The sequence below is a fragment of the Marmota marmota genome, unplaced genomic scaffold (assembly GCF_001458135.2).
Source record: "Marmota marmota marmota unplaced genomic scaffold, marMar, whole genome shotgun sequence".
NCBI lineage: Eukaryota > Metazoa > Chordata > Mammalia > Rodentia > Sciuridae > Marmota > Marmota marmota.
In genome coordinates, this window is record NW_026000240.1 from 10,120,188 (window position 1) to 10,143,840 (window position 23,653).

Here is a 23,653-nt window from a genome sequence, read left to right on the forward strand (position 1 = left end):
TCTGGAAACCTCAGGTGTGATGTGAGGCTGATAAGAGCCTTCTCGTGGGATTGCCGGAGGCGAATAGCAGAGTGTGGAGCGATCATGGTAGGGCGCTGTAATTACCTTTGAACAGGGGACTAAGGAGAGGATTCTACCCATTTAAATTGTTTTCCAAAGAAAACAGCAATTTTCCTCTTGAGACTTATCTGCTTAACTGGAAACTTATAATATACCAGTTTACTTTTATAAACATGAAAATTTTTAACTTAAGTTTAATCAGTTCAAGATTGAATTGTAAAAACAGTGTTATCAGGTTAACCTAGGAACTCCTGAAGACCTGTTGCAGTTAAGGTGATACAGAAACTAAATTTGTAAAGGAGTACCATCTAATATTTTGTATTCCTAAAGAATACTGAAGGGCTTTCTCCAGTACCTTGTTGATACACCTGTCCTCTTTTTAAATTTTTTTTTGCTTCCTGTTCAGAAGGTGTTTAGACGTGATTCTCTGGTCACAGAGGTATTGTTGGTCCTGAGACCTCATCCAGGATGGCGTGTCCAAGGGAACCAAGGAGAACAGCTCTCCTGTGCAGTCCCTTGTCTCTGAATGCTCTTTATCCCACTCACTCACTTTGAGCAAAGCTGTTTTAGGAGATGGACAATCTAGGAACCCGCTTGTTAGTTACCTCACAGAAAACATTAGCAATTATCTTGAAGCCATTGATAAAAGCTGGCTTCAAAAGAACTCTGGAAAGTGTTTTGGATGTATAAGCGAGAACATGTGTTAGTGGAAACTGACCCTTGGTCTTCAGATACAGGTGTCAGACTCATCCAGTGTGTGCCAGGGACACTTGAAACACATCCATCCTGGGGCCTTGCCAAGGCAACTAAGTCACAATTTCTGGAGGGTGGAAGCTGGGTATGGGAGCTAGTTATTCATTTGTAATTTTCACTTACAGTCATGATGGGGGTCCAACAACAGGCCTCACAGAGGGTCTAGGAAACATGATCACTGGGAAGCCCAGGCCTGCCCTCCTGTCTCCTGACATCTCTAGTTCATTCTGCACACATTCATAAAAAGTTCTCAGCTTGCTAAGATAGGGTGAGTCCTGCCCTTAAGGCTGCGTGCAGATTTGGAGAAGACGTCTGTCTATAGTTTGACAGTGCTGAAGTCACTCCTGGGGTGCCTGCCACCTGTTGAGAAGAGGAAAAGGAGAGGGAAACTTTGCACAGAAAGTGACCATTGAGCCCCATCTCATAGTCAAATGTAGCCTGAGGGTGGTTCTTTATGACTGTAAGCTCCTTGTAAGTTACATGTGCAGTGTCTCAGCTGTGAGAGATGTGGACTTGACTTGATTTTTCCTTTGGGCACTGGACAGGCTCTGGCCCAGCCTCCCAGGCATGGATGCTGCTTAGCAGATTCCTAGGTGGGGCGGGAGGCTGAGGAGCTGGCTCTGTGCAGTCACCTACCTGGTGGGTGAAGGGCTACAGGACTCCAGGTTTCCCTGGCCCCTAGAAGTGTGTTCTTCCCACTGGGCTGGATTAGCCATCTGTAGCCACTTGGGGCATCGAGTGAGCTAGTTCATCCAAGGAGACTCAGACTTGCTAGGCAGCTGGGAGGACTCTGACAGAAGGTTCCAGGATGGGGAGAATGTGCTTGAGAGTGACAGAGGCTCACTCCTAACCACGATGGCAGCTTCTGCCTACGTGCCCTCGTTTGAGTCCCACTCCATCCCTGGGGTGGTGCACTGATCTTCATTTTTATGGTGGAGGAAGTTGCAGTCCAGTGAGGTTGAGTCATGACCCTGAAGTCTCCCTGCTGATAAACAGCCAAGTTGAGATTTGAATAAGTTGTCTCTGATTCCAGTTCATGTGATATGAGCCACTGATCTGGGGCTCGGTGGGTTTTTTCATGGCACTGTTTGGGGCTGCCTCTCAGGCTTGTGTTCTAGGACAGACTTGTGAACTGAGGATGCAGATACAGCCAGTGAGTGACTGTTTCCTGGTTGGGTGGGAGCAGAGATGCAAAATCGTGCTTAGAAAACAGTAACCAGAAAGCTGAGGACAGGAGCAGATGGGAGGAGACAGCAGAGAAGGAGCCTGTGAGTGAAGGAACCGAACCGGGCTCAGGCCCGCGGGTGTCGGGGATCCTGGAGGGGTACGTGAGGAACGTTTGGGAGCTTTACTCTACAGAATGTCCGCCTGGAACAGTCAGGACTTGGCAGAGGCTGGGGCTCACTTCTGTAGCCAGAGTGTGTAAAAATCGCAGATATGTGTTCAGTGGATGCACCCCAGCCGGACAGGGAGCAGATCTGGGCTTGCAGCCTGACCGTGGTTGATACGATAGCAAGAGAAAAACATCATGTGACCGCGGCGGCCTCTCCTCCAAGCTCACATCTAGCTGTCTGCAAAACAGGGTTGATGGAGCTGCGCTGCTGCCTGGCCCAGCATCTCCACCTTCTCTTCTCGACCATGGCTGGGCAGCAGCTCTGCTTGCTGCCCAGAACCCACCAGCTCCCAGCAGCAGAGCTTCCCAAGAGCCTCCGTGACAATTTCAGCATCCTGTGCCTTAGAGCCTGGCCTACAGATGGGTTAGGAAAGTTCTGTCGTTCACAGTTACTTGTTTTTATTGATTTGTGAATGTGAATCCTCCCCCCCAAAAAATCTATACAAGAATAATAGACACATCTGTGAAACATTTCTCAAAATGCTGTTTTATTCCCAGCAATCATTCCGAGGTAGGGGTTTCATTGGGTATTTGGGGACCTGTTCAGGAAAGCCAGCAGGGGCCTCTAGGGTGAGGGTGGCCAGCTCAGAGGGCTTGCCTGAGGAGATGGCCTTTGCCCTTCCTTCTGGGCTGCTGCCGGCAGTGCCTAGTAGCAGTGTGTTCTGGGCACAGGAGCCAGTTGTCCCTGTCCTCACCGCAGCCTCAGGTCTGGGAGGGCTATGGCTGGGCGCAGCTTTAGCACCTTGCTGTGGACCAGGGAGGGGCTGTTTCCCCTGTGGGGACATTTGGTGTCCTGGCGCACATCCTATTCAGGGGCAGAGTGGATCTGCCTTCAGGAGACCAGGGCCGGTAATGATGAGCCTTTGATACCTCGCCTTCTTTTCCTGCTCTGTCATTGTCATTTATGTGGCGCAGTCGCGTCAAATGGTGGGACTGGAGGCAGGATTTGTGAGGACAGAAAGTGACAGCATGTTTTCAGTTAGAGAATCCTACGGGCTGCCAAAGGGAGTACTGACAGGAAAATACCAGGGCAAAGCAAGGGTCTTTGATACTTGGCAAGGACAAAAGTGTTTCTGAAGATCAGAGAGCAGTGTGCTGTGGCGATTTCTCCCCATCCACGGAGGCCCAGACTCTGGGCCTGGGTTGTAGCCAGGATGCTGTTGAAGCACTGATCACACACATAACATAAGATATGCCATCACATCTAGTAGACGTTGAAGATTTATCATGGAAATATTGACCGAAATTTTTGGACACATTATATGACATTGTACTTTGACATTTATCATAACTTAAATAATAAATGTCACTACATTTGGCATGTAAACACAGGGTTTACTATTCTATATTTGCAGGCATGTGTGGGATCCAGCTGGTACCAATGCAGCCATTTATCAAAACGTTTACCTCTGGTTGTGTTTAGATTCTTTCACATTCTCAGATGGAGACTTGCCCCTGAAGACTGCCATCCAGTGTCACATCTGACTTGACGTATACATATAGCTGTACATCACTTTTTCATTACTCCTGACACCTTCAAATCACAGAGGCCCAGTCAGCAGATGCACAAACCACCCAATAACCTCTTGAGTCTCTGTGAAGCCACATTTTAACTCATTGGTGCTCAATTTTTTTTTTTCTCTTTTACTGTTGATCCTGTAATAAGAGGTCCCTCTGAGGGGGGGAACAAGGCAAGAATGACAGATACAATGAAATTAAAAGAGCCTCTAATTTTTCCCATTACACTTTGGAAACACCACATGGGATCATCTTCTTCAAAACTGGTTGCTCTGGGGTGGGAGCCTGCATTGCCTTCTGACCCCTGCTGGTTGGTCATTTGTGTTTTAGTGAGCAGTCAGTGGTTCAAGGACCTTTATCCTTAAAGATGAGACAGGTGTATGCCTGGTACAAAGAAGGCCATGGTCAGTAGGGCTCTCGGGAGCCAGCTGTGTCCTGGGCAGTTTCTCTGTGAGCATGGTCCTTCAGCACAAGGTAACAGACTCTAAAGTGACAGTGATGTTGAGAGGAACAAGTGGAGTAGCACCCACAAGATGCTCAGAACAGTGCCTGGGGCACAGGAGCTCCGTGTAAGTTTCACTCTTCCTTTACCACGATAAAATACACCTCTTGGACTGGGCGTGGTGGCACACGCCTGTAATCCCAGTGGCTTGAGAGGCTGAGGCGGGAGGATCACAAGTTCCAAGCCAGCCTCAGCAAGTTGAGGTGCTAAGCAATTCAGTGAGACCCTGTCTCTAAATAAAACTCAAAATAGGGCTGGGGATGTGGTTCAGTGGTTGAGTGCCCCTGAGTTCAATCCCCGGTACCAAAACAAAAACAAAAAACAAAAACCCACATACCTTTTGGGTTTTAGTCAATAGAATATAGAGGGGGAGAGATTCAGAGATGGAGAGGTTCTGCTTTAATGATGAACTGGGAACTGACACAGGTCAATAAGGACAGTCTAAACACGTCTTCAAAGACATTGTTTTAAGGGAACATTGTATGTGTTTGACTTAAGAAATTCCCTCCTCCTTATCCTCAGGAGAGCGCTGGGAGTATATAGAGAAAGTCAGGCCCTATCCACCTGTGATGGTAAGAGGAACTATTGGGTGCTGTTTCTAAAACTTTTTTTTTTAAATTTCTCAATTGAAAATCAGACACTAAAATAGACCCTGCAATTTTATCATATAAATGTTAGAGGTTTTAATTATTAGCCAAGATTGAAGAGTGTCTGATTTGGGAGTCCTAAAACTTGAGAAATGTTTGAGCTACAAACAGCTTCGAAGTCTGACAGTTGCTCTATCAAAAACATAAATAACTAATGAAGCAATTGGAAAAAAAAAAGAAAGAAACACAGTGATCTGGCATTTCCAATTTTATGATGCTATAAAGCAGCCAACAACTGTTGGACTGCTTAATGATGCTGGCACCTAACAAATGTCACTGGACTTTCACAAGGTCATGAGACTGATTTGGTGCAGGGATGTTGGCCAGATCATCTTCGGGGCCGGAGCCGACTGTGGAATAGGGACCGATAGTAGGTGCCAAGTACTGCCCTTCATAGCATTAGCCTTGGTAACATCTGCATGCTCGTTTTTTAGGGCCCTCTGGAGAGAGACCATGGGCATAAGAAAAACGCCAGGTTGCTTTTTCTGACAGTGTCCCTTTTCAGCAGCTCCAAGCCATTCTCCCAGGCCCTGCGGAGGTGAGGGTCCTGCCCCCACAGCACCCTTCTGCCTGAGTGCTGTGAGTGTGGCCTCCCGGGAGGGCTGCTGGTCACACATGAACAGAGGGCTGCGTGTCCTGTTCCACGATATACCCCTCCTTGGTCTCCCCCTCTTTGGTGGCAGCCAGCCCGGCCCCTGCGTTCCGTGAGGCTTAGGTGGATGTGTGGGTTTCAGCTGCACCATTTTCAAGATGATTAATGGGAGTTGTGCAATTAAAGCTCCGAGGTTCTCTGGGAAAAAAGTCATAGTATCCCAGAGTTTGAGTTAGATTGCCTTGACATTGCGTCAGCAGTGAGGGTATTTTGGGATGTTGTAAATGTCACTATTGGTTTTAATATCCAAGAATCCTCACCATCAATCTTAGGAATGTTCTGTAGAATAGTGCCTAGTTCAGCCAAGGCACCCTGGGAAGGGCTCTTTAAATAGCTGGCAAGGTCCGCCACAAACCTTTCCTGTGAGATCAGGTTGGAGGTTGGTGGGGAAAGGTGTACTGGTTGCTAGATGGAGCCAGTTCTCACAGTCTTCCAGGCCCCAGTGACACGTCCAAACCCGATAGGCCATGTAAGCATGTCACCTTTACTGGCCTCAGTAGCACTAAGCCAGTGTGTGCCTGTGGCTCTAGGGACACGTGTGTATGAAGGGGAACTTACACCATCAGGAAAGGGAAGGCTCTGAGTTAGCCTTCTGTCCTGCTTCCCTTGAAAGCCCCCTCTGTGCCTGCGGTGAACTATTTGTGGGAAGCTGCACACCTGCTGGAGTCTCCCCATTCCCGGAGCAGTTGCCAGGTGTGTGTTACCTGGACTCGGGGAAGAGACTGTCGCTGCATTTGGAAGGCAAAGCTCACAGTGCCATCTGGGACTGCTGTCCTTCTCAAGCTCCCGGCGCAGGACTGGGGATTACCAGTCTGGCAAAAACGGGGAGAACTGACCCTCTGCACCCGCTTGGTCCTGCTATCCTCTTGAAGATGTGGGGTGCTAAAACAGGGCATGCTTGCTGCAGGGGTGGTCTCCTGCCTTTGCAGATGACAGAACAATGAAATAAAGACAAGGAGCTAAGATAGTAAAGACAGGAAATGGTGTAATAGAAAAATCTCACTTACCTGGGCTAAAGCCTCGTGAAGATTTGGGCATACAAAGTGAACATAGCATTGGGGTTAGTATGTGACTGCTTTGTAGGTACTGTCCCATGTACCACCTGTGGTAGACCCAGTGTGCTGTGCTGCAGTCCATGCCTTGTACCTGCCTATGCACAGTAGGCACTCTGCAGGGCCACTCGGTGGCATACTGTATTGTTTGTGAAATGAAACAGACGATAACATCAAAACAGTGAAATCCACAGAGGCTTTCTAAAAGAAAAAAAAATGTGTCTCTGTTTTGACTGCTTTAGAATTTTCCTCCAGATGATAGTTTGGCATCCCTTTAGGTTTTATTCTAGAGCATTCTAAAGTTTGTAAGTGTTTTTTAAAGTAAAACACAAAGCGCAGATTTTAAGTCATGTATCCTAGGTTTCTTGAGTTTGGAGCATAAGCACTGTGTGTGTAATATGTGCCCTGCTCTTAGAAATGGGTGCATTGTTGGGGTGGCTACACAGGCATGTGTATATGCACAAATATGGCCACGATATCCATTTGCATGCAACCTAACAGCAGCAACTTTATGCAGTGCATCTACTAGAATTCTAGTTAGTGGTCAGATATCTTTTATTTTCTGACATCTGAGTCCACTTGATTAATCTTTTTTCTGGTAGCCTCTTATACATATTTTAGTTTTATTTATCCCGGAAAGACTTTCTGTAGAGAAGTGCAAGCCAAAATCTGTCATTTTCCCTTAAAAAAGCCAGGGGTGGGGGGTTGGGGGGGGATCAATCAGCACCTCCAGTGTTCCAGTTAACAAATGGAAACAGAGACATGAATAGGATTTTAAAATTCAACTATTTACTGTCTTTGATATACTACAATCTTTATTTGTTTTCCTTGTAAATGCAAGAAAAATACACACCTTGAGAGCCTTACAAGTGGCATCTGTGATTTGACAAAATTGGAAAGACCAACTGGCCAACCACAGGCTCCTTTTCATTCAGACTTTCGAGGACAGATGTGTTCTCTCATGTTTGAGGAAGTCTCCAGAATAAAAGACCCTACCATTTAAGTGTGAACATATTTAAATCTATATACAGTAACTGTTCATCAGCTGCTTTTCATCCCTGTTGTAAATTGAATGTTTGTGTCCCTGTAAAATTAACATGTGGGAGACCTAAGTCCACGTGTGTATTTAGAGATGGGGCCCCTAAGGAAATAGCTAAGACTGAAGGAAGCAATAGGGTGACTCCCCTGATAGGAGTTGCATCCTTCCAAGGAACACCAGAGCTTGGGGCTCACTTGCCTGCTCTGTCTCATCTCATGCATGCTGAAGAAAGGCCATGTAGGGACACCCTGTGAAAGTGACCCTGGAGAGAGCACTAATAGAAACTGAATTGAGTAGATCTCCATCTTGGACTTGTAGCTCAAAATCATGAGAAATAATTTCCATGACTGAAGTCATCCGGTCTGTGGTATGTTGTCATGTGGCCCTCGCCCAAACTGGGCATGGGGGCACTAAGGGCATCTAGTGGCGGAGGCCTGGGGTGCTGCTGGGCATCAGCAGTGCATAGGATAGCTCCTGTGACAAAAGTGACACAAAAGTGATTTTTTTCTCCCCCCCCCCCCAAAAAAAAAATCTGGCCCCAGATGTCAGTAGTGCTGATGAGCCTGAGGAAACAAACACTTTTCAGGATGCGTGATCTTGTAGCTGACACAAGTTCATCATGGAAATAAGTGAGTTGTAAGGAAATAAGCAGTTAAGAGTGCAGTGTATTCTGAGTTATTCAGTAATTTATTTTTATTTTTTATACTTGCAAAAGCCAATAGATTGTGGTTCCTAGAGGTCATTAAAACTCATATCCACCTAAGTGAGAACAAAATAAGTCTTTTATTTATGTTTGTTTGAATGTTTTGGGGTGTATAAAGTACATTTTTTTTCTTAAAGTAAATCACCTTATACACTTCTATGAATTTCTTATCACTAGATACAGTGATTTAAAAATAATCATTGTATGTTAGTATCACATGATAATATATACATATATCTAATAGAATAGCATTAGAATAAAAAACTAAACAGTATTATAAGCCATAAGAAAGCATCTTAGCTGGGAAAAAAAAATGGTGAGAATTTTTCAATAGACAATTACCAAATTTCCTAGCTAATTCCTGACTGAGATCTGAGCAGTGACTGTCTCCAGAAAGTGCTTCAAAAACATTTGCATACCTCAGCTGTCCCAAAGGAAATATTGGCTTTAACAAGTGACAGGAATGGTTCTAGTTTGAAGAGCCTCATGAGGAACCAGTGTTGCCAGGAAAGCTGTAAAAGACTTCTAAATTGGTGCCCCCTACATTCCTTGCCCCTTGATTTCCAGAGTGTGCTCAGATGCCCTGGTGATCAGAATCCTCCTGGCAGTCATAGCCGGGTTGTAGGCCTCTGTAGACCATGACTGCACACATTCCAAGACTCCTTTAGTTTAGGTGGGAGAAGTAAAATTAAAAATGGAAAATCAGAATATGTTTTTTCGCTTTACAAAGTTCATCCAACTGAGTCAGTAGTTACTATTTTAGCTAGGAAATCGTTTTCTCAGTTCTCTAAATTGCCACCTGTAGCTTCATTCAGTTTTACTCTTGTTCTGGCTTATTGCACCATATTCTGTAATTTCTCTTTTACTGAATATATCACATACACACAATTTTATATAAATTACCATATTTACACATATTTACAATTTTTCAAAAATATGCTTTATTAATTCATTTTGAGGATTGATTAATCTAAACATATATCTTCCCTTATTTATGATCACAAATGATAACCTTCAGTTCATAGTTGAACGATATTTAATGTCAGAAATCAAGGGCTTGATCTTTCAAATCACTGTTATTAGACTCATGCAGACTTTATGACTACAGCAGGAAATCTCACCTTTTTGGACAGGTTAATTTTACTTTAAAGATGTAGAAAAATATTAGAAAAAGTAGACTCGGTGAGTATTAGACTCAGTGTGTGGTAGAATGCATCAGTTCAGAATACATAGTATGTGTGCTACAGTGGTGTCTTTGGAATCTCTCGTGGTCCTCCTCTAAGCAGGTCCCTGAGTGCTGCCTAAGGAATCGTGGGCATGGGCATTCCAGAGGGCCTGCTGGGCAGTTGTACAGCTCTCTGAAAATAAGACCGCAATGCAGTCAACACAACCAAAGCACAGAAATACAACACTGTGAGAAATGTACTAGAATGACATTTTCCTCGGTGGATGTGTCAAATACAGAATGATGATTAAGGACCAACTTTGTATTACATTATTGATGATTGACATGCATTGTTACTGGATGTCACTACCTGTGTTATTTTTAGTGCCTTTAACAGATATGGTGCTAAGCTGAGCAACTGCTGCTTGTTCTTAACTTGTGCATGTAAGGAAAGAGGAAAATAACGAGCAGTTATTGACTGTTATGCCTGTGCCCCTTGCCCTTGCTCAAACTCACATGTCACCAGTGCGAAGGATGCAGTCATCACTGTTCTACAGAAAAGGTGTGGCCACACCAAGAACCTCACTCCCCCTACATGGGGCCACACAGCAAGTAACAAGGTTGCTGTTTGAGCCAGGCTTTATACAGTTATGAAGTGGGTGCCACTACAGGCACCTCTGAAAAAAGAATGAAAACTTTTTCTATTTTTAACTTAATGCTAGCAGCCCAGTTTAATGTACGTGAAGGTGAAATCTCTGGATGGTTTAGTGTAACAGCTTCTATATGAAAATTTGAATACATGAAGTCTAGACAGTTAATTTGTTTTTTACTCTCAGAATCTATTGTCAGTGTATCGATCTTAAGATGCCACAAGCAAAGCACAGGTGCACGCAGGTCTCCTTCCTCCCGGCTGCACTACAAATCTCCTTCTCTCACCCTTTCTTTCTTTATTGTGGCAAGCTTTATTTTTCATTTAAATGCCTGGTTTCTGAATAAAGCATCATTAGTCATAATCCAGAACCAGGATTTGATATTAAATTTAGTTTGTGTTCTATTTTAACAGATAGTAGATTGTATGTTAATTATAGAATAATATCTTAACAGAGGTCTCTGTTACAGAGTTAAACAGGATCCATCTTTGAGCATCTAATAAGAAATAGATATGCATCCATTCTGCAGATGCTTATGGAGACATGGTGCTGGGAACTCAGCAATGTGTGTGGACCCTCCGGGTTCCAAGGTGTGCTGGTGGTGGCCATCTCTGGATTTAAGCAGTCCTCTAACACAAGGACGTTTATTCGAATGCATTCTCAACCTTTCTATTTGTGAAACCAAAATTATTCAGCAGCGCAATCAGCATTAAACCAGTGTTGAAGTTCCTAAGAAGCAGTTTATCCACTATTGCTAACAAAGGTTACTATGTGACTTTTTTCCATGTTGTCAATAAGTGTGGCGATGCACCGTCCTGTTTTGCAGTGTTTTCCCTGTACCAGAATCACCTGTAATGCTTGCTCAAATGCAGATCCCTGGGCCTGTAGACCTGTGGCCATGGATGGGGAGAGGTTGAGCAATCTGCACACATTTTTACCAAATTAGCTTTGTTGATTTTTACGACAAGGTTTTTTGAAAGTGAGCCCTAATGTAGTAACATCCAGCTGGGCAGCGTAAGGAAGAAATGTAGTCAAATGGTACTTTTTCTGCCCTCAGTAGATATAGTAAATACACAGCAAAGCCAGAGATGTGAGCTTCTGTCAGAAACCCTGAGATGCACTAGTACAGGATACCTGGCAAACACTCCTGATTCCTTTCCATGATTGCCCTCCAGGTGGTGTCCAGGTGGGAGGGGCTGGGTGGTCTGTGTTGAAGGAAGGTGCTAGAGTGAATTGCTTTGGACAGCCACTCTTAGTTCTGGCAAGGCCTGGCTTAAGGCCCAGGGCCGTCGCTTACTATTTATGGAACTCCAGAAACTGACCCAGTGAATTCAGTTTAATCCTTTTGGTGGATATAAGCCTGCTTATCTGCACTCACATAAATCCAGTTCAGTGAGACGTATGATGTGGAGATACTGAGGACCAGAGTTTGTTCTTTGTGCTGAAATGGCAGGTTTCCCCTGGGAGGCCTTGACCGGGGATCCCTGAAATTGGACCGTGTGTCATTCATGAGCGTGTTTGTTTTGGCCAGCCTTGCCCTGTGGTTTATCTTGTGATTCTAAGTTATTTTGTGGTTGATTTGCACTGAGGTGCTTGTAAGCTTGTAATAATGTGCCTGTGAGCTCAACGTATAACAAGCATGGGCATTGTACATGGAAAAAGTCATATTTATGTAAACATTGGTTTATTTGTGATGATATCAGGAGAGGCTATAAATATTACCTTCCTGCCAACCTTTTTTGTTTGTTTGATATGTGGTCGAAGTTGCAGCAGGAATGAGATAGATTCTGCAGCAGCTCCTGGTTACAAAGCCTGGGGTTTAAAGTGGTCAGCGTCTTACAATGTCCGCGCAGCTTCTGGGCAAAAGCTGGGCATCTGTCTCAGGTCCTGAGATCCTTGCTCTCCACCCTGTCCTCTACTACCTCCTGATTTCAAGTGTGCCATAAAGCTCGTTAGAACATAGTCTCCCATGACATTAATCCTGCACGGATACTTTTTTTAAAAAAAGCAGCAACAGTATTCATATAGAAGTGTGACGAGTTCGATCATACACATGAACATTCGTTTTCTCAGTTGCTTTACAATATAATGACTAATTAAGATAAATTGATTTGTTGAAAAATCGAAGAAAGCTCCACAAGTTGGTTAATTGCTTAATATATTTTTTGTGCAGAGTTCTAATTAGATTTATTGGTAAAAGAAGTTGATGAGGTCTGTTATTATCCGTATGACTTGACAGTGTCTTGAAAGAAGTCACTGTAACACACTTGATGTTGCATGTTATACAGCTAATATTTTAATGAAAAATAATTCCAAAGGAAAAGTCTACTTATATTTCTTATTTTATAGTAAATTATTTCGTTCTTCGTTGTCATGATCAGTTATTCAGAGGGCACATATTCTTCTTAGTGCTTTAATAGTTTTTATTGGTGGGGACTAGATTTATCTTTGAAAGGTTAAAAACTACATTTTGTACTAGTGTTTCCCTACACCTCATTCCCTCTGGGCACTGGGGACACACGGGAATTTTCATCTGTAAACTTCCTCATGCCTGGCTTAGTAGGACTCAGTGGTGTTGGGGGTAATGGTAAAGGATGAGGATGCAGTCTGCCTAAGCACATTTCTTAAAAATGCAATAAGTAAAAGTAGGTGATAAAACTCCAGATTCGTTCAGATTTATTGAAGTGAACCAAGAAGATATTATGGCAGGAGCTAATGTACTTTATTTGACAGTCTGTGTTTTAATATTATTACCTTGGAAGTTTGTTTTTAAACTTGAATCTATAACATTTACACTAAAATTATTAAAATAAGGGAAAATTTTTAAGTGTTTCAACTTCTTCAAATGTCTTACTCTTTTGTTTGGGTGAAGTTGTTATGAACCCTGAAGTTGCAGCAAAAGGATGGGACTTGGTGGAGAAAACCTTGGTGGATTCAGGGCTTGATTTACATGGTTATTGCTGTTTACAGTTCACTGATTCTTTCTTAAGATGGAATTTTGCTTTTGTCTTTGTAGGGTCGTTGCTCCAGGGAGAACTGCAAGTATCTTCACCCACCCCCACACTTAAAAACACAGTTGGAGATCAATGGGCGCAATAACTTGATTCAGCAGAAGAACATGGCCATGCTGGCCCAGCAGATGCAACTAGCCAACGCCATGATGCCCGGCACCCCGCTGCAGCCCGTGGTAAGCCCTCCAGCCTGCTCTCCAGCTGTAGGCGCAGCGTTTAGCTTAGGGAGAAAGAGATGCAGTAGATGGTCTGAACACAGGTTAGTTATCAGCTGCTGGTATTTTCTAGTGAATAAGTATCAGTTATTCCTGGATCAGTTTTCACACTATAAACCCAGGGGCACTTGACCACTGAGCATAGATAGCTCTAGCCCTTTTAACATTTTATTTAGACAGTAAGTTGCTTAGGGCCTCGCTGAATTGCTGAGGCTGACTTTGAACTTGTGATCCTCCTGCCTCCACCTCCCGAGTTGCTGGGATGACAGGCATGTGCCACCTAGCATTGTAGGTCTCTTTCTTTTAAAACTTAAATTGAAGTGATTTCATAGTCACAAATGCTAGGCAGCTTCTGACTAGTGGTGACCATCATACTGGATTTGGAAGCCTCATCAAAGGAGACAGAAACTCCAAGGGCTGTTAAAAAAGAATGAAATTGATAAACCTTGGGTGTCCCTAGATGTTCAGTGTCTATCAAGCAGTAGATATGTGCAATCCTGCTTCTGAACACACATATATCTATTAAACCATTTGGATTTTTATGATTATGTGGGTGATAAGTGTCTCTAATAATCTTCTTTACATCATAATTGATATTAGGTTGATAAGCTATTTTATGTTAATTGTGATATAGTAGTTTTATTTTTAAATATATGATGAAATCTATAGTGATCAGGGAAAAAAATATATATATATACTATTGCATCTAAATTATGACCTAAATTATTGCATCTGAATTATTATGGAGTCATAGGAATGTAAAGACCCCCATTTTTCTGGCATCTTTATCGGAAAACTGCTAACTATTTTTTTTTCCAGATGCATTATTATAATACCTGAACTCAATGTAACTGGTATTCTCTCTTAGAGCTTAAAGCAACAGTTATTCCAAAAAAGAGGAGGTGGTCTATTTGAGGTGGGAGGGACCTCCATATTACATGTTCAATGATACGGTTGTCAGTACTATACAGTTGAGGTGAGAGAATTATTGTAATTATTTCTGTATCTGTCTTAACCTGATCTATTTTTTCTCATTATTGGGGACTCAGTTAAAAATGTAGTATCTTTTTTTTAATATTTATTTTTTAGTTGTAGTTGGACACAATACCTTTATTTTATTTATTTTTACGTGGTGCTGAGGATCGAACCCAGGGCCCCGCACATGCGAGGTGAGTGCTCTACTGCTGAGCCACAACCCCAGCACCAAAAAAATGTAGTATCTTAAGTTTATTTTTTGTGACATCTGCTAATTTTTCATGTCTGAATTGGGATAGCAGGAAGATTGCTATTTGGTTAAAAGTTTATTATCATTCTTTCTAACAAAACAATATAGGGCAAACATCTCTCTTTCCCTTGGCCCTCAGATTCAGTTTCAAAGATCTGGATGGCTCCTACCTTAGTTGATATAAGATCTCTCTTTGACGTGAGACACTTGGTTTCAGTTAAACATTTAAAGTGTACTTACTGCCAGGTTTGGCCTCTCTCCACCCAGGAAGCCCCTTAGATCAGCAGGCGAGGTTCCCTGATTGAGGAAGACCTGAGAGTCACAGCCTTGAGTTCCTCAGTGTGAAGTTGGGCCCATCTCCTGACCCAGCCCTTGAGTTCTGACTCTCAAGGTCATTCCAGGGTTATCACACACACAAGATCCTAGTGCAAATTATAAATGACGTTCTGCTCTTGAAATGCTAGTAACACATGTGTTGTTTATAAAACCGCTCAGTCACAGATTTCAGAAACCATCTGAACACTCGCCCCATTTTTTGCTGCTTTTGTAAGAAAATTCTCTGCTTTGATGATGTCATTGCTGTGTTAGTCTGGAGCACATTCCGGCTCTGTGTTAATTTCCCCTCATGTGACCACTTGAATGTGGAGTTACCCCTCTGCTAAAGGCATCCTTGGATCAGAGCCTTAAAGTATTCTGCATACAGATTGAGATTTTCATAGTAAGTATAGGAATCATTTTAATTTTTCAATTTTGAAGCATTTGGGGTTTTAGTGGCTTCAGAGAAACCTTCAGTCCAGGAAAGTTTCTCTCAGAACTCCACCTGAGACTGTTCTTTTGTTTTTGAGGCCAGCCCTGTGATGATGAGGATGATGAGAGGCAGGCTCAGGAATGAAAGGGACAGTTGTGAGCAGCTGCGGGCTGGGACTTAATGTGGCCCAGGAATAGGGACTCCAGCAGAGCCGGGAGCCGCCTGCTGGCCACATGAGAAGGGCTGCCACTCAAGGGAGCTGCCCTGGTCAGGTGGAGTCTTGAAGACGTGGCTGTAACTTGGACCCAACCAGGAGGTGGCCTTGTGAAGAAGATCCACCGCATGGGGCACCTGCCAGCAGTGACAGGTTTTTTGACAAGGTTTTTAGACAGGTCATTGACAGTGCCTTGGCTCTCTAGGGCCAGACAGGTTAGCTGGAGGAGCAGGAAGGAGCAGGGCTGGGGTGCACGGTCTAAAGTAAAATTCTCAAGCAGCTGTAATGGTGGCTGGCACCTTGTGGAGTCAGATCAATAATCACTTGACGAACGAAAGGGCAGGTTGAGGAAGGAGTACCACCGACACCAGAAATCACGGACAGAGGTTCCTGGCAGTTCTCCTGCCCGGGAGACCAGAGGAGCCTAAGTTGCCACCAGAGCAGCAGCCCCGTCACGGAGGCCCCCACAGACCAGGTGGAGTGGCTGCTCACCCTGTGTGGGAGCCTGAGAAACTGGCGCTGTCCGTTTTCAGAGCCTGGCCTGGACTAACTCAGTTAGACAGGGATCTGTAGAACAGGGTCCTGCCTTCATAGCCTTTATTAGGTTGAAGAAATGCACCACACCGAGAATCAGAGAGAGGACTGGCATTTTTGAGACAATACTTGAGGGGCATTCACTGTACTCAGCACTTTTTGTATATTACATTCTATCTTCTATCTTATGAAACAGGTCATATTACCTCAGCGTTAGAGATAAAGAACCAAAAGTTCAGAGAGGTTAAGTAATTTGCTTCAGCTACACAGCTAGTAAGTAAAAAGTTTCAGACATTAATCCAGCCTGTTTGGGCTCCGGTGTCTGTGTGGGGAACTGCGTATTGGGGACAGGTGGCCAAACATCTCTGGGTCCTGGGCAACTCATTTAAGCTCTCTGACCTTTTCCCAAATAGAGTGAAAAATTTGAAATCTATTACCTCTAAGGTCCTGGCACTCTCAGACCTCAAACACAGTTATTCCCATTTCATAAGATGAGGAATAAAGTAGTTGAAAATGACCAGTAGAATTTATCTGTCTACTTCCTAAAAGTTAATAATGAATTATAGAAGTATTGGCGTTAATTCTGTTGGCATTCGTAAATTCTTAATAAAAATGTAAAAGTTCACTTCTTTTTCTTTTTATCCTATAATCTTTGAAAATAAATAGAAGACCTCTAACATTTAGTTATCAAATAAAAAATAATGAAATTTCTGCTTTCTCAGTGTTCCTTTTTTCTAGTATGACTTTGCTGCACACTGTCAGGTGCAAAGTAATCAAATGAGAAACTGCAGCATGGTTTGGCCACCAGCCGGCACTGTGGCTCACACCCTGGAGAGCCTGGGTCCCCCCGCCCAGCCAGAGGGCCTCAGGAGAGGTGCAGCTCCTACTAGGCTCTCTGCGTGGCCCTCAAGAGGTCTGTGGAAGCCTTCACAGTGAGGAGCTCACTGTTAGCAGCCTCTGCCCTTATTGGGCACCCAGAGCTTAGCTGTGGCCCCTGTAATTCTGCTGGCAGCTGTCCCCAAGTGCAGAGACCTGGCTTCCTTGAGACACGGAACTCATGTAGAAGTCCCTATGCATGTCATGAAGTTGAGATGCTTCGGGGATAGACTCCCAGTCGACCGGCTTTAGCTTCAGTTTCAGGAGCGTCTTTGGCTCCTGTCACCTCGACTCTGCCATTGCTGGCATTTGCAGAGCGCTTTGAAGTGGGCCATTTGTCACATCTGCAGGAACTTTCAGAGTTCTTGAACTATTTTTTCCTGCTTTACTCTCCAGCTGGTGCTCCAGGGGTTGAGAGGAAGCCTCTTTGTCCCAGGGAGTTTCTGAGAAGAATTTCCATCTCAGCTGCCTTCAGGTGGTGCCGGTCCACCTGCATCAGTCCGGGCCGGCAGCCCAAGAGCAGTGCCGATGTGGGAACCAGCCCTTGGTCAGCATGTGCCTGTGGACAGGGGGCTGAAGTGAGCCTGCTTTATTTAAAGGGTCTCAGTAAAACTGGCCTGAAGGGCAGAGTGACCCTGAGAATCACACACATCTCATCCTTTCTGTGCAGGCCCAGCTGGCCAGAGGCGGGTTCTGGCCTGTTGACTGCTCCACTCCAGTCCCAGGCTGCCTTCTTGGAAGAGGAGAATTTTCAATGTGGATTTGTTGATTCCTCCCATTAGCTTTGAGTGCTGTTTATATTCAAAATAATGGTTTACTCACGATAGCTGTGGGCACAGGATGATGCCTCAGTCTCTCTTCTTGCACACACACACACAATCTAGAAAAACCTGACTTGTAAGATTTATGTTCCATAAGTCTCAAGTAATGCTGATGATATGTTACTGGTAATTTTTTCATTTTATTACTAATTTCAAGCAATATTTTCAAACAAATGTTGTTTCACATAGTGTTTTTAAATAAACAATCCCTATGATAGCTTCAGCATTACAGTATAGTAGCTACCAAAACTTGGGCAGTTTAATAAAAAAAATTGCAAAACACATTAAATTTCCAAATCACCATGAAAGTAACCATTAAATTTTGAGGTGAAGGGCTGGGGTTGTAGCTCAGCAGTAGAGCGCTCACCTCGCACGTGCGAGACCCTGGGTTCGATCCTCAGCACTGTATAAAAATAAATAAGTGAAATAAAGGTATTGTGTCCAACTACAACTAAAAAATAAATATTAAAAAATTTTGATGTGAAGAGAGGAAATATTAATTAAATCTCTTCATTTTTTTGACATTTGGGTGTCCTTGAAAATATTTAATGCATTTGCTAGTTAATTTCTGTGGCAAAGAAAAGCATTTAGCAAATCCACTCAAATACTCATTAGCAATAATTGTAGAGGCCTTGTGGAAATGCCAGTTAGAGCAGATACGGATATGTATTTATTCATGTGTATATATACACTCACATGAATAGATACACATACACACACACACAACACACACTGCACAAAGCGTAAGCAAAGAGATTGCCCTCTGGGAGTCCATGGTATAGTTGGAGCTAGGCAGTCTCCATGATACCCAGGTGGTATATGGATAAATGCTGCTTTCAAGGGATAAGGCATTTGGAGAACAGAGGATAGGAATCAGATCAGAGAAACTTCAAGAAGAAGAGTCCTGGTTCTTGAAGCATGATTCAGAATTAACCAGTTGGGCTGGGAAGTGGTAGCATTCAACGTGGAGGGGAAAAAAACACATGCTCAAAAGAGGAGAACCCTAAGAGAAGGTGTCTCCTGGGAGACCTCAGGAGAAGCAGAAAAGTGAACTGTTTCTGTGGAAAACCACACGGTGCATGGACTTGTAGTCACCTAGGAGCTTTCAAAAAATACCTCCTCCCTGGTACATTTTGTTAGGGATTCAGAGGAGCAGTGTCCTGGGCTTTCACAGATCAGCAGTCCTCAGGTAGTTAAAGGGGACCTGGTCCATTATGTGAGAACCTGGATTCCAGAACTATTGGAATCAGACACACCCCTCTCCAACTTGTAGGCCTTCCAGCCACTCATTTGTAACCCTGGGCACATGATCTTTGTGAGCTTTTTATCTACAAAATGAGTAAGTACCCACCTGACCGTGCTGTAATTCATTCACTCATCCATTCAGTCAAGTGTTCATTCAACAAATTTCCATTAAGTCCCTACAATATGCTGGCATTGTTCTGCATTCTGGGGATTTAGCTGAGAATTGAACAGTCCCCTCCTGCAACTCCACCCCCATCCTAAATAAATAAATGGAAAAACAAAAAGGAAAAGAAACTTGCCAGGGATCTGGGTAATGAGGATTAAATACAGTACCACAGGTAAAGCACTTAGCCAATGCTGGCACAGGACGAATAGGGAATTTATACTAATAATCACGTTTGCATAGTTAACTAGTTTTATAATGTGAAACTGAATAACATTTTTATTTATAACAGAGCCCGACTGCCTTAATGGAAGTATAATATCTAATTTAAAACAAACAAGTGATTAACCCATAAGTGGCACCCAAATTAGTAAATTTGCAGTTTGTTTCTCTCTGCTGAGGGTGTTCCCAGGGAAAAGGCAGTCACAAGCCACTTTCCTGTGCCTTCTGGGAATGAAGATAACTGTGCATCATTATCACAGGGGTGTCGTTGGTATCAAATATACCAATTACACAGTTCTGCGTTATCCTATGGGCACTTTAAAGAAAATTGGGTGCCACTTGATGTTCCCGGAGCCCGAGGCCGGTTCCTGCTGCAGCTTTGTAGGAGAGCTCGCAGAATAGGGGCAGAGCCCAGCAGTCCAGGGCCTTCCCGCACCCGGGAGGGCATCTTCCAAGGCTTGACCATGACCGGACTCCACCAGGTGCTCTGGGACGACTCCATGTTCCATGTAACCAAAGCTGTGTAGCAAATTTGCAGAAATTGAAAAGAATGGAAGGAATGTGGTACTTTTTTGTTTATGGCAGCTTTTGGAATTAAGTTCCAAAATGCAGAGCTGTTGTTACCAGTTGTCTTCAGTAACTAGCTCTACTAAACCTGAGAGGGAGCCATTGGAGATAGTGCTTGCTGAAGAGTTGATATTTCTAGTTTTTAAAGCTGCTACAGACTTTACTTGGGGACCATGCCCTTAAAATCTTCAGATTTGAATTTGTTCTGCTGAATTAATTCAGGAAATCAGTTCACATGACAATCTGGAGAAACAACTCATACATGAGATTGTTGCCAGTTAATGGGATCAATACTCTCATATAATAAAAGTATTATCTGTAATGTGCAGCAGCTGTGATGTGTGCGTTTGTGGATTTTCACTGTATTTTGTTTAACGAGATTTAACAAAGCTGGGTTTTATTAGCCCTCTGGCATTAGGTTAAAATAAGGGTGCTTTTTTCCTTCCCCCCCAAATTTTTGCTTTTAAGTAATTATACTAGATTGTGGGCAGTGACATAAACTTCTCAATAACTCCCTGGAATAAACATTCAAAATATACTGTCTGTAAACACACAGTCATTCATAGCAGCCGGATACAAAGTGGAATGATAACTAAGTAGCTTCTTCCTCCTATTCTCAGTTCGATTTTTCTGCCGTTTCTTACAATTCTGAAACATCTAGTAAGAAATTAGAGTGCTGGTCTGGCCGGGTTTTCACGCACTGCATCTAACAGTGAGTAGCAGTGCACATTTCACACGAATGTTCTTAAACAGAAATTCAGGTTCAACATGAAGTCACCACACAGCACCATCCTAGTCCAGGGCTGCCTGTGTAGCCAGGGGACAGTGGAGCAGCGTTAAACCAGCTGCAGCTCAGACAGGTGCGGGTGGACGGAGAATGCCCAGCCCCTCCCTGACAGGCCGCTGGTTGTCTGTGATGCAGTTTCCTGTAGTCTGAGGGGAGCTTCTCCGGGCAGGGGTGGGGCTGGGATTGCAGGTGTTGCCTAGGCATCAGGCATCACCTGGCAGATCATCTAGCCATGCCAGTCACACCACCATGTTTGGAGGCCTAAGTACGTCAGCTCAGTAGTAGCAATGGAATTTGTGGTGTGTGGTTTTTTCTCCCCAGCGAATCAAACTGTGCATTGAATAGTCTATGTTTCACATTTTCTTATTAAAAATATGTATACTAACTGCAAAGATTCTGTCCCAAAGCAGTTTGTGAGGCCAGGAGAACAGTGGGTGTCCTGGTAGCCTCAGTCCTGCATAGGTGGCTTGGGCTGGACGGTGCCACTGTGAGGACTGTCCTGGGGCCTCAGGAGCCCCATGATGTGCCAGCACTGTGCCTCTGCAGGTGAAGGCAGCCGTTTCTCCCTCCTGATAGGAAAACACGTGGGATGATGCCAGGGCACAGGGAGTGTCCAGGGAGCTTTGGGTTTGAGCCTTGTGCATTGTGGGTACGTATTAGAAAAGTAACGTATGGCTCCAGCCATCAGGTGCCGGGGTGCTGCTGCCACCCAGGGTATCTCCAGGTATTGACAAGCATCCCCTGAGAAGTATCATCCCTGGTTGAGAACCACTGACCTAGAGAAAGGGAGCGAGGGAATTCTGTTTTACTGTTCTGCATATGGGATGATTGACAGCCAGACTAGAAAAAGGATGTTTTATTTTCTAACCAGTATCTTCTGTGCTATAAGAATTACTTTTGTAATTCCACACTATATACTGCACAAAGCTTTAATCCAAAACTCTCTTCATGTACTGTAGCATCATGGAACTTCTTACTCATATCAGAGGGAAGAATTAGCTACATTCAGATGTAATCTAATATCACCTAATGCCACTTTCATTCCAAGAAAGTACTGTGATACTATTTCTTTTCATCAGGTAAAGAAAATTAATCACTAAAAATTACCTTAAACAACAGGATCCATTTTGTCCATGAGTTTTTGTGTTTCAGAGACAAACATAATTATACAGAGCATTAAACTTAAAGAATTGGAACTACTGAAAGTGTATCATTAATAAAGTGCAAATGGTTAAACTAGACCTCAGGTAAATGGTTCAGTTCTGTGCAAGACCAAATGTATTTGATAAGGCAAATCTGCATATCAACAGATGGAAACAAGCCTCACATGTATGACAGAAGTTGTACCTGTTCTTGGTTGCTGTATGGATTTCCTTGAACCGTTCTGTAGCATTTCTTTAGAAGTATTCTCTGTCAGACCTCACATTTCAGACTTTTTTCCTCCCCGGTGAGATAAATTCATTGTTGAATGTCTCACAAGGATGTGACAGGCTGGCAGAACATTTGCAGTGACCTCAAAAACACCCACATCAAGTGAATGTCTACACACCTTCTCCTCTGCTGTGAAGGGCAAGCTCCTCAGTGCCTGCCTTTCACGTAGCCCAGGGACTCATTTACAATTTACATTGGCTGTGAGACTCTCACCCCCAGGACTTCTGCTGTGTTTATGCCAGATAATAGGGCACTTGAAACCTGTTAGCACTTGTAAACAGGTCTGTCAGGCTCATCTAACATGGCAATTATGAAGTCTGTGTCTTACACACGTTCTAGGATTAAATCAGAACAACAATGTAGATAAGAGACCACAGGAAGTTTCTGCATTGAACAATCTATTACTTAAAGGAAATCCCAAGTACTATGGACCTCAGACTTTAAAATCCCTGTGGAGGACTTAATGAACTTTACCTATTATATTTTAGGGGAAAAAATATTAATTTGATGAATATTTATTTAACAAAGTATTGTTCTCCTAAATGAGAGTAAATAAACACAGGATTAAAGGGAAGGAGGGAAGAAAGAGGAATGGAATATGGAATGGGTGGACGGATGGATGGATAAGATGAAAGACAGCAGCTTTGAACTGTTGTTCATGCACGTTGAACTTGGATTTCTGTTTTACTTTTCAGCCAATGTTTTCAGTTGCACCAAGCTTAGCCACCAATGCATCAGCAGCCTTTAATCCCTACCTGGGACCTGTCTCCCCCAGCCTGGTTCCAGCAGAGATCTTGCCTACGGCACCCATGTTGGTTACAGGGAATCCCGGAGTGCCGGTGCCTGCGGCTGCCGCTGCTGCTGCCCAAAAACTGATGCGCACAGACAGACTGGAGGTAGGAATGTGGTGTCCGCGTCTTTGTGTTTTTCATTCTAGTGCTCAAACTGTGTCCATGGCCAAAATTGTTTTTTTTTTTTTTTTTTAAATCAGAATCAACATTTGGTTTAGTGTTTGTAGCATTTTAGAAGAAAATAGGTATGCTTTATTTGATGAAGGCAGTGTTTATAGAAACCACAGCATCCCCCAGTATAATAGCAGAGAGCCTGAGCTCTGGAGCTGCCTGTTACTCCACTGTGCCTCAGTTTCCTTCTCTTTAAAATGTTAGTAATAATGACATTTGCCTCAGAGAGTTAGAAAGACATCTGGTGCTGAGCAAGTATTTCTTTTTCTTTCTTTCTTTCTTTCTTTTTTTTTTTGAAGGGGGTACCTGGGATTGAACTCAGGGGCACTCAACCAGTGAGCCATATCCCTAGCCCATTTTTATATTTTATTTAGCGACAGGATCTCTCTGAGTTGCTGAGCACCTCGCTAGGTTGCTGAGGCTGGCTTTGGATTCACGATCTTCCTGCCTCAACTTCCTAAGCCACTGGGATTGTAGGAGTACTGTTTATTGACACAG

At 43.6% G+C, this 23,653-nt stretch overlaps 1 protein-coding gene and 1 long non-coding RNA gene across 32 annotated transcripts in view; one reads left to right on the forward strand and one right to left on the reverse strand.

The window, feature by feature from the left end:
• The window catches only part of Mbnl1 (muscleblind like splicing regulator 1), a 184,446-nt gene that overhangs the window by 133,823 nt on the left and 26,970 nt on the right, over positions 1-23,653 (forward strand). For all 31 annotated transcript variants that reach the window (XR_007344065.1, XR_007344066.1, XM_048794007.1 and 28 more), the window contains 2 exons: positions 13,151-13,321; positions 22,889-23,089. Coding sequence is in view for 29 of the 31 variants with exons in the window: in XM_015486916.2 (XP_015342402.1) it covers positions 13,151-13,321; positions 22,889-23,089 (372 nt within the window). In the remaining 2 variants the exon portion in view is untranslated. The remainder of the gene's footprint in view (positions 1-13,150; positions 13,322-22,888; positions 23,090-23,653) is intronic.
• Positions 14,043-18,609, reverse strand: LOC125613535. The gene is made up of 3 exons (XR_007344068.1): positions 18,475-18,609; positions 14,909-14,911; positions 14,043-14,057 (listed from the first exon to the last, which is right to left on the reverse strand). It is a non-coding gene; the product is annotated as an uncharacterized LOC125613535 (long non-coding RNA).